This window comes from Pogona vitticeps, chromosome ZW-PAR (genome assembly GCF_051106095.1).
Source record: "Pogona vitticeps strain Pit_001003342236 chromosome ZW-PAR, PviZW2.1, whole genome shotgun sequence".
Lineage (NCBI taxonomy): Eukaryota > Metazoa > Chordata > Lepidosauria > Squamata > Agamidae > Pogona > Pogona vitticeps.
In genome coordinates, this window is record NC_135800.1 from 1,594,374 (window position 1) to 1,607,959 (window position 13,586).

At 46.7% G+C, this 13,586-nt stretch overlaps 1 protein-coding gene across 24 annotated transcripts in view; it reads left to right on the forward strand.

Moving 5' to 3' along the window:
- Window positions 1-13,586, forward strand: part of FNBP1 (formin binding protein 1) — a 65,608-nt gene that overhangs the window by 13,057 nt on the left and 38,965 nt on the right. For all 24 annotated transcript variants that reach the window (XM_072984633.2, XM_078382740.1, XM_078382743.1 and 21 more), the window contains 2 exons: window positions 10,177-10,292; window positions 13,426-13,482. In XM_072984633.2, the coding sequence (XP_072840734.2) occupies window positions 10,177-10,292; window positions 13,426-13,482 (173 nt within the window). The remainder of the gene's footprint in view (window positions 1-10,176; window positions 10,293-13,425; window positions 13,483-13,586) is intronic.

The following is a 13,586-nucleotide window of genomic DNA, read 5'->3' on the forward strand; positions in this document are numbered from 1 at the left end:
GCGATCCCGCTGATCCATTTTGGACAAGCAGAAATTAGGACCTCCGCCTGCGGCCTGCTTGATGCCCATTAAAACACCCCGGTGAACGGATGAAGTTGCCAGCTGCGGAGAAACTTAAGCGAGCCGTATATTCTAATTACGATGAGTGGGACTCCCCACAATTAGGGTCTTCCCCAGAATTCTTGAATTGCATCATGAATTGGGGATTTTCATGGTTATTTCCCTTCCTCCCTGGGATCGTTAGCTGGAGAGGCCTACCTACACCCAGTGTTCCTCCTAAATGTCGTCCATTGCCCATGTGGTTTGGCGTCCTCCTCCAATAAGAACTCAACTTTGGGACATGCTCCCATCTTCCCTCTTTGGGACCTCTCCATCCTCCTTGCCCAAAGCAGAAGTGGCTTCTCTCCAGGCCTCCAGATCCCACTCTTAAGGGTGGAGGCTTGGTTTGAGACCCAGTGCCAGCACCTGAGACCCCATATCTCCTCCCACAACTGACTGTTCGGGCTCCGGGGTTCCCCATCTTTCCATCATCTCCGAGAGTAAGCCGAATCCCGTAGCAAGCGACACCAAATCTGCACTGACTTCTCCGTCCGCAAGAATTCACATCTGAAACTCCCACCCGTGGAATTTTTCGCCGGTGTAATTTCTCAGTCGGATCCCAGCTGTCAAAATACACGCTTAAATCAATTATAGCCCTGAAACTCACTTAAAATGAACACCCCTTAAACACATCTCAGATAAAGTAGCGGTGATAATTTACATTTTTTAAAATGAATGAAGATCAATCTGCTCCCCTCTAGCGGACGTTCTGTCGCCGTTTTTGCCTGCCTTAAGCCATCATCGCCCGGAGATCATGGCGTGAGATATAATTGTATATGAGACACAAAAATATAAAATATATTAAAATACCCAATAAAGATAGAGCTGCAACCACTTATTTGCGAGCAAGTCTCTTTCACCCCAGTGCATCTTGCTTTTGAGTAAACCTATGTAGGATTGCAGTGAGGTCATCAATTAGCAAAATCTGCTATTTAGCACCCTGATTTAAAAGTCACCCTGATTTACCTTTTCCCCTAAGTAAACAAAACCTAGCATATTAATACAGCATTTTATAGCTTGAGTTGACGATGCATCTTTAGATATGATTTGTTGTGGATGGTTTTCCCCCGTCAAAATTGCCGCATGCCGAAGTGTACCATATGGCCGTTTCTGGATCAGCCGGCCAAGTTTGACCTTAATCTGCAGTTAATATTTGGTTTTTTTCCCCCGACAGATTTCACACAGATCTGGTTTTGACAGTGCGCATAATGGCATTTCTCTTAACCATGCAGGAAGGAATAGGGCTGGATTTAATACATCCTCATACCCTGCGTGTAGAAACATTTCCAGACTCCCTTAGGTCAAATGGATCCGTGTTTTTCAAGCAGCATTCAAGAAGGACCCATGAACATGTTTTTTGGTCTGCAACTCTGGCGTTCCCAGTCAGGGAGGAGGAACGATGGGAGTTGTAGTCTAAGAATACATGGAGAGCTACATATTTCCCCATCTTGGTGTCAGAACAGAATGGTCCTTTAAAGCAGTGGTCCCCAACCTTGGGCCTCCAGATGTCCTTGGACTTCAACTCCCAGAAATCCTGGCCAGCAGAGGTGGTGGTGAAGGCTTCTGGGAGTTGTATTCCAAGAACATCTGGAGGCCCAAGGTTGGGGACCACTGCTTTAAAGGACTCCTCCGTAGAAACGTCAGGAGTTAAGGAGACCAGCTTTTCTAAATGCCCGGTTGTATGGCAATGTTCTTGGGTCCATGTTGCAAATCTTGAGTCCCTATTGAAAGCAAGCTTCCCCCCCCAGACAAAAAGGAAGGGGTGGGTGGGTTCTGTTTGGGGTGTAGGTCGGGACCCTCCCTCCCCATCGAAAACCCTCCTCCCCTGCGTCTTCCGTTGAGCGTTGCAAAGCTTCTGGGTCTACAGCGTCCTTCGTTAAAAGAATAGGGATTCCGTCACTCAGCTCGGAAAAATGGGTCCGGGTTGCGAATCAAGTCCGAATCATTGAAAAAAACACAACCCAACCCAACGGGGTTGAGTCGCAGGTCAAGTCAACGATGCAACTCAAGTTGAACTCAACAGCAAGTCCCATGACTTGAGTCTCACTCTTTGGACTTCACGCACCTGAGATTCTTTCCAAGAATGCTGGGGTTCCCCCCCCCCCAAAAAAAAACATCACCATCCTTAGGTGAGATGCAGAGATTCCTTGATGTCCGGGGGTAATCCGTCTTGTCTTCCTAGTTCCTTACGTTGACATTCTTGGGGTTCTTATGATAGGTTTGTTCGCAAACGAGAACCGGATGCGTTCCGTTGCTTTAATGCCGAAAGAAATCCATACCCTTGTCAAAGCTGCCTTGGGAGAGTCACTTCTCCCCCCCCCCCCCGGTGATGCAAATTAATTCTCCATCTACCAGATGGCTGAGCAATATCGTTCGCATTGGGCAACATCAATATTTTATGGGATCATCGATAAACCTCTCGGGAAGGCCTAGAATTTTTGAGAGCGAGTTTTTGAGGAGTTCGTTTGCCAGCTATAAACAAGAGCTTGTTTGCCTAGGGGTGTTTCCGCCCCCTCCCCGTGAACAGTGTTTTGGAATCATCATCCTCGTCCTCATCTGCAAAGCTGGAAAGGGACCCTATGAATCCAGCCCCTTTCAAGGAAGCCCAGTCGGAAATCGAGCCCGCCAACCTCTGACTCCCCCTAAACAGCTGAGTTCTCTAGCCAACTAAATTACTGAACCCTACTTTGGATATTTCACACCGTCCTCATCATCATCTTGGAACGGCGGAGCTGGAAGGGGGACCATGGATCAAGGAGTCAAGGAGTCCCACTGGGGGGGAAATAGAGCTTTCCGACCGGATCCTGAAAACGCTGAGCTGTCCAGCCGTTCTTAGGGTTCACGTCTTCATAACAAGGAAGGTGTTCGGCCAATTTGAACAAAGACGGGACCCCTCGAGTCTGTCCGATTTCGACGAGGAGTTTTTCAAGTTCATGGGAATCAGGGAAGACCCCAAAGGGCTCCGTTTTGGCTGGATCTGGGAGAGAATTACGGAGAATTATTGCTTTTACTGTGCCATCGCCGAGTCTGGGAGAAATTACCTAATATTTATACGCCACCATTCAGGATCCGCTGAGTGACATTTTCAAGAGCGTTTTATTTATCTTGGGAAGCTGGGTGTTTTCGGTAATTAGAAATAAACGTCTGTGCACTGCTTCCGCCCACGGCATTGTGGAGAGGAACGGTAACAATCTTTTTGCCTTAAATTGTTTCCCGTGGAGAAAGAGAAACACTCGCCCACACGGAGCCATCGACGGGTTTTCCCGTAACGACGCGGGAAAAGAAAAGCCGAGCTATGGATTAGGTTTGGGTTGTATCAAGGTGGTGTTGTAAATCGAAGGGTGGTTTCCAACCTTGGGTGACCCAGATGTTCTCGGACTACAACTCCCAGAAATCCTGGCCAGTCCAGTTCGTGGTGAAGGCTTCTGGGAGTCGTAGTCCAAGAACATCTGGGGACCCCAAGTTGGGAACCATTGCTTTATACCAGGAGACAACATCCTTGGGTTGGTCCAGATGACTCTCCAAACCATGGTTTGGAGCATCATCTGAACATGGTCTAGAGCAGTTAAGAAATCTTTGTTGATGTTGGCATGCGTCCCGACCCATGCATGTAGAAAGCTAGCATCTTGGGGGGGGGGGGGAATAGTACATTTGCAACCTTCTTCTTGAGCTTCTAGCTCTCTCGCTCTCTCTGTGCAACTTCAATTTTTTGTTTTTAACAGAGAGAGGCGCATGTAGTAATGCAAGATCTTGCTTCCAATCAGCTCCCCCAGAAATGTATCCGTGCCGTCAAAATTAGGCTAACGACCCGTTTAAAACATCCTCGCTAGAAAACAATCTTTGCTACTGTTCTGAAGTCCATGCAATAAAAGTTTTAGGGTAGGCGAAGAGGAGATGTTGTAAACATTGGTGTAAATTAATGGATGTTTGAGCTCCGGCTAAATTATTCATTCTTGCGGCTGAACAAGTGGCTTTGTCTGTTTCTGGTGAGTCAACATTTTCTGGAAATATTTCCCCTTTTCTTTCCACCTACCTCCGTGCATTCATTTATCCCTTCGGGAGATTCTTGTTAACTTCAAAACTGGCTGGGTACTTCTTTTTATTTAGATGAAAGAGTTGTAATGCAGCCTTTGAGACCAATATTCAGTGGGTTAATGACACCATGTATAGCATGCACTACTGTAATAATGTTGGTTATAATCCTCGTTTTTCCGTGTTAGGCAGGGGGCGGGGCTTGGAACAGATCCCTCGCAGATACGGGGATCCTACTGCACTAGTGAGGTTCACAGCTTGCCCATTCTACAGCTTCCCTTTCCTGTCGTTGTTGCACGGTGCGGTCAAGAAGCTTTGTTTCCATTTTTTGGCAAACCAAGATGGTGTGCTTATCTCCAGACTCAAACAAACTGTGGTTAGTGCTAACCATGGTTCAGGAAAATAAGCCAACTTCAAACCATGGTTTATGGTTCGGGTTCATTTGCTTAAACTGTGGTTTATAGTGACCGCAGATCTTGATTCAGACAAAACAACTAACATAATATGGCTAGTGGAAGAGGGAAGAATGCCTTAATGCAAAGAGTAAGTTCCTTCGTATCCTTTTCTGGGTGTAGTCCTTTAAAAAAAAGCGAGAATTTATCCACCTGCATGCAGAGGTGTTGAATTCTAAATCCCATAGCTATTGATTCTGGCCGGCTTTTCTTGCTAAGCATCCCACACTGGCCACCAAAATATGGTTTATCTCCTGATGGCCAGTCAGAAGGCAAGCTAAAATTGCAAACTACAGGAGGCGTGAAAAGACCTTGCTGTGACAATCTGCTGTTTTTCAGGTCGGGAACAGCCGGTTTTAAACTCAGGAATGTCAGATGTGTATTGTTTTATGGGTGGATGCTCTTTTCTTGCAAATTGTTGGGCTCAGATGTGTTTTAAAACAAAAAAACGGAGGAAGACGTTACGATGTTGGCTAAGTCTTTGTTTATTGAATACGGATATAAACCATCCTAGATATACTCAGGATTGCAGTCGGAATAAACAAATGGAAATTTTGAGTTCTTGACAGGCAAGATTCTAAAGCTGCTGCGATTCTGGAAGTTCAAACTGCGCTCGTGGGTTGAATCAGTTATCGTTTTCGGTTCCTATAAGTGACTCTCGAAAGGTATGATGAGAACGTTTTAGGGATGTAAAACTGTTGGTACCTTTTTGAGTCGCCCCCCGTTTTCACATGTGCACATCTGACAAAGAAGGAAAGATCAGCTACCCGTGCTTCTCAAATTTGGGTCCCTGAAGGTTCTTGGACTACAACCCCCAGAAACCCCGGCCAGCCCAGCTCGTGGTGAAGGCTTCTGGGAGTTTTAGTCCAAGAACATCTGGATGAGCCAAGGTTGAGAATCGTTGGCAGACTCTGGATGTCCATAATTTTATTATCTGAAATCAAGGGGTGCAGTTGGAAAAGGATTAAGGGGGATGGGGGGTTATTAAGTGTTGACCTTTGAGTTGATCTGTAAATACACCCTTCTTTGGTTCATGATTATGCTACCCCCCTAGAATAGGGGTGGGAGTGGGTTTGAACTACAGCTCCCATTATCCCCAACCGGTAAAACGAATTGGCTCCCGACACGTTTGTTTTAAAGGGCTATTTCAGAATGTGGACGGCGACCTTCCAGTTGAGAATCCTATGGGGTGTGTGTGTTGTTCATCATGTTTGGACAAATGGCCAAAGTTTCTGCAGGTCTAAGATGAGGATGATGATGTGAAGCCTCTAAATTAGGGTCCAGTAATTTCACTGGCTGAACAGCTCAGGGGTTAAGGAGAGGTTGGGAGTTCGATCCCCTCCCCCATGGGGCCTCCTTGACATGAGCTGGACTGGATGATCCCATGGGGTCCCTTCCATGGGATCATGGAAATCTGCAAATCTTAAGATGCTGCCGATGTTTCTTAGTGGTCTCCCACCTGAGTACCAACAAGGCCTGACCCAGATTAGCTTAAAAAATCAGATAAAATGAGTTTTTTCCAAAGCAGTCTGCTTTTGCTGAGAAGGCAGAGGTATTTTTTTCCCTCTTTGTGATTTATTGTTCCTGGTTCAGCATATGTTGGGTTTCACTGCATTGTCGCGACGCCTCCCTTTGATTTCTCTCCGGCCTCGTCTGGGCTCCATTCCTTCCGTCCCTCAAGCCCCGAATTATGCTCTTCGAAGGAACGAGTGTAATCGCTGTCGTCCTTGCGCTGTGACCTTAGACAGATCCAGCCCGCCTGAGAAAAATCCAGGCGGATTTGTTACCCCTACCCTTCGTTCCTTCTTGTGTCTTTCATGGAGAGGCCGCCCGCCCCGGAGGTTTGTGTATTCCCGCTGCGCACCCAGCCTCCCAACGCAGCTCTCATTAATTGAGAATCGCCGACTTAATTAACCGGCACATTTTATGCGGAAAATAGGATGACAGTGAGAGAGAGGCAGCTGGAAACGGACAGAATCCCCTTGGAACGGCTCCTGTCTCTCCTTCCTCCACTTTTTCCGATGCCTGTTTTCATATCATCCTCGTCAAGCGTCTCTTACCGCGTTGACCGCGCGGATCATGCCACGTCCGTGCAAGGCGACGCTGGGTATTCTGCGCCGCTCGCGTCCAACCTGCTCTTGACGCGTTGGTACGTTTGGTCTCCAAGCGACGGAGCTGCCCACGGAAGCGAGGAGGTCGTTGGCCGAAATGGACACCACGCAAGACGCCAAGCTGCCAAGAGAAGGACGTTTCCAGCCGCCATCTTGGTTTCTCTTTCCCGTTGAAGGTGGTGGTTTGAACTTCTGTGGTTTTAGTGCCGGCATTGTCGCTAGGCCCCAGAGGCCCTCCGAAGGCTTACGGTTGACCCCTTGAGTCCTCTCATCTTCCTCCCGGTGGCGGGTCATGGTGAAGGGGGTAAGGCTGGAGAGAACCCCCTAGACTCGGGTTCAAATGGGCCCACTCCATGTGTAGATGCTTGAGTGGGTGTGGAAGAAGAGTGGACCTACCCGTGTTCAGCCGGGCACCAAACCATGGGACAAACGCCCCCATGGAGCCTCCCCGTTCAGAGCAGGTCTACCTGGGACTCACCAAGAGGCTGGAGGAGACCAAGTCAGCCCCCCGGCCTGTCTGATGTAGGTTTAGGACTGCTTGAACAACAGCGCTCCAAAATTTCAGGAGCATTTCTCTTTCTCTTTCTGCTCTACCCAGAGAGGAGATGCTGGGGGGATCGGACCTGGCAGGCTTTGCACGTAGGAAGGCGTGTGGTCCCTGGTGGAATCGGGACCCTCCTCTCCTATGAGGAACGGCCAAGCGTAGCAGCCCGTTGCCTCTCCCGGAGGCTTATGGGTTTCCTGGACCCTACGGGGCTTGACCACGGTGGGCCACGAAACCGTGGCCATGGTGGACGGATCAGGTCCCATCAAGGATGCTCTGATGGACTTCAAAAGCAAGTGGTCCAGAGAGAGGAGACTGCAGCCTCCCTACCTGGCCCCTGATTTGAGGACGGCTCTGCCAATCACATCGCCGTCTTTCTCGGGTGAAGCTGGGTTCCCATTGGCCGAGGAGTCCCTCCCGCCCCTGGAATGCCCGGGCTGTTGCTATGGCAGCATCTGGAAAGCTGCCTCTTCCAAGGGTTAACCCTTTCTCCTCCTTCCCTCCGTTGGTACCCTGATGGATTCCTCCTTTCACATCAGGTTTCCGGGCAGTTTTGGCACAGATAGCAACGGAAACAGATGATGCTTCCTTTAAAGAGGCGACTTCCTTCTGGGGAATCTGTCCATCTGGGCCTCGGATCCGTCCCCATATTCTGAGTCCTTCCCCCCCCTTCCAATTTTATAGGACAAAATCCCCCCCTTTTTTTCTCTTGTTCTGGTGTACGTTTTTTGCAAAGGGGTGCATTTTCTCTGCTCATTTAAAAAATGCATTGCTTGAAGTTATAGTAATTTTTGCAGATCTTTGAAATCCTAGGGTTGTGGATTTTTTTTAATTTATTTTTTGCATGCTGTCAGGTCAATTCCGATTTATGGGGACCCTTTTTTAGGATCTTCCCGGTGGAGAGTACTCAGAAGTGGTTTACAATAGCTTTTTTCCTGAGTCACTTTGAGACGGTGCGCAGCTTGCTTGAGGCTTTACAGGCTGGCCCTACTTGCAAGGAGGCAGAATTGGTATTTTTGCAGTTACAAAGAAGCGGGGGAAAAAAGAGTGCAACTGTGTTTTGCACACACACACAAAACAAGCTTTTAAAAAAAAAAAAAGCCACACAACAGAAACGTTGGACTTCAAAAAATCCAACAAGCAGGAGCGAATACATCTCGAAGGAGTTCGCAAATAAGGTTTTCAATGAGGAAATGTGCCAGGATTCGTTCTGGGCTATCACGGCCGAAGAGAGATGCAGAAAAATAGATGTTTTTTTCTTTATCTCTTCAATGCGATGTATAACTCTTGATCATTTCCTCTGGGCTGGCTCTTTTCTCCGTAGACTTCTGAAACGTCCAGCCTTACAAGGGTGTGGTGCTGAAGGAGTCTTTTTGTGCTGGGAAGATAAGCAAATTTTTGAGGGCAGACGGTTTGTAAACAGGGGTTTGCAAGAAAGGGAAGTTGATAAACACAGCCGAGCCCACTTGTTTAGGCTCAAGATGTCTCTGTTTGACATCACACTTCTTGGCCTCTTGCAGGTTTTGCAAGCGAGCACGAAAAATTTTGCGTTCGGTGGGAAGAGATGGGTCAGCGGTCCAAACTGCATTTTGCTTCTTGCTTCCAAACCCAAATGGCTATGCTGGGAGAACAACGCACGGTTTTAAAAAATGCGAATGATTAAAATGTGCGTAACTGGAAGAACTATGCAGAGATGAGCTTTTTGGGCAGGAGGGAGAGTTAGGTAAATAAACGCCCAAGGAAAAATGTGTTTACAATGTGCACGGATGTCAGTGCGGGTAGAGAACAGAAAGTCGCTCAGCCTAACAGAAACCAGAGATAGGAAGAAAATGCAAACGAATGTTCGAGAAGTGCAGCCGAAGGAAAACAGATTTTCACATCTTTTTGTTGTGTTTGTTGCAACGTGGGGCGCTCACCGTTGAGAGGGTCCTTGGGGTTGAGGGTCCATCTGAAGGTTGACCACCTGAGAGGGAAGTCACAATCATGAAATAAATCTTCCTGATCTCTTATGCGCTCTTTAATGAAAACAATTTCCCCGCATGTGGAAAGCTAGCACATCAGAGAGAAAGCTTGGATCCAGAACTCCCTGTGGTGTTAGATTTCTACCTGCAGAGACTGGGGCCATTCTTTTTAACTGATTTCTTTTTCTCATTCATTCATGAGAACCTCCATACATACAATCCAAAGTAGTTATAACTCCACCCAATTGGACCACTTTATTCTTAGGGGACAGCTTACCTACCCACCAGCCTTCTATACAGTGGTGTCCCGCATGACAACGATATTCCGTTCTGTCAAAATCACTGTACAACAAAATCGTCATCATGCGGGGAAAAAAAACAATTGGAATGCTTTGAAAACCAGTTAATGTGTTCCAGTGGGGAAAATACCTGCTCGACCAGCGAAGATCCTCCATAGGGCGGCCATTTTGTGAGCGCCGATCAGCAGTTTTTAATGCCTGTCTTCCGAAACAAGATTCGGAAAATGGCGGGAGGCCATTTTAGAAACCCGACGATCAGCTGGGAAAATCGTTGTCCAGCGAAAAAACGGTTCCTGAAGCAGGGAGCTAATCATCGTTAAGCCAAAAAACCCAGAAGAACCATCATTTTGGGATCACTATAGCGATCGCAAAAAAGTCGTCATCAGGCGATCTTGTCATCATGCGGGGTCGTCGTTATGCGGGGCACCACTGTATATAGTTTCTGTTCCATGACCCAAAAGTGTGTACCCCCCAGCCTCTGGCATTGGCACCTTGACACTGGTTTGCTACTCAATGCTTGATTCATCGCTAAGGTCCGTTGTCTTGATGAAAAGTTGTGATTTCACAAAGTGTTTATATACTGTATGTCTATATATAGAATCTATCTATCTATCTATCTATATAGAGAGAGGTCTCCTAATTGAATCATCTCTCTTGGTTTCTTTCTTCCCGCTGCAGGATCAGTTTGACAACCTTGAAAAACACACGCAGTGGGGCATCGATGTCCTGGAGAAATACATCAAGTTTGTGAAAGAGAGAACCGAGATTGAGATCAACTATGCAAAGCAACTTAGGTGAGCGCGGATCAGTTTTTTTTCGAAAGTGCATGAATGACGTCGTGTCTGGTGTGTTGTTTGGTCGACCGTTCCGGTCGGTTTCCTCCGCAGAACGTTGTCCGGCCCTTTCCCAGCAGTGCAACGGAACTTGGGGTTCGTAAGATGAAGACACCAGATCCCCCTTTATTTTGGTTATTAATTATTGTCGTCGTTGATCCTTCATTCTTAGACCCAAGATCCTTGCCTGCTGAGTTGACCCTTTTGGAAAGAAAGAGAAATGTGTGGTTAAGGTTGACCATCCTCTTGGTAGAAATGCCGGTGACTCACTAGCCCAGTATGAGCTAGGAAGATTGTGACGGGGTCCACGGAGAACCAAGGACAAACTATACACGCGTATATGTGTGTGTCAATTAAGAGGCATTAATCTTACAAAAGACCCGTTCCTGATGGAGATGAACACAGCCGATGGAGCACAACAAACCAGCTCAGCTCTGGCGTCTGGGCCAACTCTGCGGCAAGAGGTGGGCGTCTCAGAGTTCAGCCTTGGCCACACACTGAACTCTCAAGAAAATAATCGTTAATCGTTCGCTCGTATCTCTCGTTGCTCTGTAAGCGGTCGTGCCCGCTGCAAGAAAGACCTACAGTTTGAAATCTTGTGGTCGTTTGACCAATGTAAAGACCCAACATTGTTCTCTTTAATCCAGCTGCTAATCTTTCTCATACGCCTCTTAATCTCCTCTGTGTGATGATGGCGGAAAGGGGCAAGGGAGAAAGAAGAAGGGGGGGGGGAAACCTAGACTTTTCTGATCAAGGTTGCCTCTTGATGCAGAGTTACCTTGGCCATCCGTAGGAGTGGAAGGCAAGAGATCATCAAGAAAAGTCGCTATATATATTGCAGATTCCTAGCCTGAAGTGTTGAGAGCCAAATTTCAGCCAAGTGTTAAGAAAAACATCTTAACTGCTAGAGTGGTGAGACAACAGAACTCGTGACCTCGGGAGGTGAGCGCCCCAACGCTGGAGGCCTTCAAGAGAACACAGGATCACCACTGCCCCCATCTGCTTTGATTTAAGTTAGGGGGTTGGACTGGATGGCCTTATGGGTCCCCTTCTGACTCAATTTATTCTATGATTCGGCGTCGTTCCGAGAGCATACTGGGAAAAACGCGGTTTCCCATGGACTCCAGTTGGATTTCTCTGATAAGTCCTTACCAATCATGATGTGGTGTTGTTAGGAACACTATTTGTGGGGGGGGGGTGTTTGATGGGGATTTTTAAAAATAATAATAATCATGATGGAATCCGTTTTTATCCCACCCTGTAATCATGGCACGTATTTTATTTTTTAAAAATGTTTTCTTCACTGTTTTTGCATTGCATTGCGTCGCTGTTGCGGCCTCTGGCCCATCTGAAAATAAAACGGAGAAGAAATCTGGAAATGGGAAGCTTTATTAAGAGCCGCCGTCCACCCTTAATTGAAATTGCTGCCGTGATGGGCTTCCTCGTTAAGGCGCCGGTGCCTGCGTTAGCTGAATGACCTTGTTCTCCTCTGGGTTTTGCTGTTCCGAATTTAGCAACCGTACCGTTAAATAAAATGCGCTCTCCTTGCTGTCTGCTGGAAGGTGAACAGCCCTCCTTAAATTAATTTATACACACACACACATACACACACACACGCACACACACAGAGAGAGAGAGAGAGAGAGAGAGAGAGAGAGAGAGAGAAGTTTCCAAAAGGAACAAGGGGTGGGTCCATGACTTCAGTCTTGCAGATTCTCGCTAGAGGTTCGCTGGCCGAACCCGTGTCCACGAATCGCCCTCCAGAACATCTGATAAACTTGGGGCCGTGGGTCATATAAGGAATGGGAGCAGAGAGGAGCCATTTTTGGGGGTGGGCCAGATTTTCCCTCCTAGTGACCCCCAGTAGACCCCAATTCCAAAATGGGGAGGAGACGCAATTAACACAGAATATCCCGGGCTGAAACAGTGGGCAAACGTTCCGAATTTGTTCCGTTTTCGCACGCCGATGCTCTTTTCACATTTTAAAGTGGGGTTCATTTTGGTTTTCTCCTGCCTGCCTGCTCCAAACCATGGAAAACAGGAAGAGCTGCTTCTTTCCCTTCCTCTTGCTCTTTTTAATTTTTTTTAAAAGATAATCTCTGGAAATCAAGCGAATTTTCCTTAGGTTTAGCCATTGGTCAAAGAGCCCAGCCAAAAAAAGAAGAAAAAAAAACCCTTAAAAAACAAGTGTAGGGTGGAATAAAATTCTCTCCAGCGGAAAATGTGTGACTGTCAGATGTGTTGTTGCAAAAGAGGAAATGAGGAATAGGCTGCATTCGAACCGTAGGGAAGTAAAACCCCAAATTCCTTTTAAAAATGGTTCTTGATTTCAGTTTTGGAGCTGGGTCGATTTGCAGATTTGCAAAAACGAAACAGCGCAAGGCGACGTACAGCAGTTCAGTACAATAAACAAACCAAGCAAGCAAGCATCTATGTTGGGCTACATGTCAAGCGTTGGTATGAGGGTTTTTTTTTGGCATTTCTTGGGAATATAAGTGTGGCTCGCCTGGGAGCAAAGGCCTAACTGAAGCTCAGCTAGGCCTAGCTCCTTCTAACTTCCTGTTCCTCTCCTGGTATTAGCTGGCTGCTTTATTTCAGAACAGGAAGTTAGAGGGAGCTAGGCCCTCAAAATCTTCCAGTTAGGCCTTTTCTCCCAGGCGAGCCAAACTGTAAGATGTATGTAAATCAGATAGAACTCGCAGAATGAGGAAGTACGAGATTTGTTGTCCGTATGAATGGATCTCAAACTGGAATTTGGCCTTGTTCATTTCTTAGTTTATAGTGTTTTTTTTTTTACTGTTATAACTCACTGTAAAAATGCTTGCATTTGAAGTGAGTCGTTGCAATAACTACCCGTATTTTTCGCTCCATAAGACGCACCTTTCCATAAGACGCACCAATTTTTTAGGAGAAGAAAACAGGAAAATATAATCTGTTTTCTTCGCTCCATAAGACGCACAGGCTTTCCACCCCCCCGTTTTGTGGGAAAAAAGTGCGTCTTATGGTGCGAAAAATACGGTAGGTAACTAAGAACATTGCTTAAAGGCATTCATTGATCTTTTCCTTCTGTTTCCAAACTTCTGCTTTCTTATAGGAATCTTTCAAAGAAATATCAGCCAAAAAAGAACTCCAAAGAAGAGGATGAATACAAGTAGGTTTGAGAAAAAAGGGGAATGTAAATGTTTTGTTCCCGGAAACAATTGAGAGTTTTTTAAAAAAATAGTATTTAGAAACATGCTAAATATTGATTAGCAA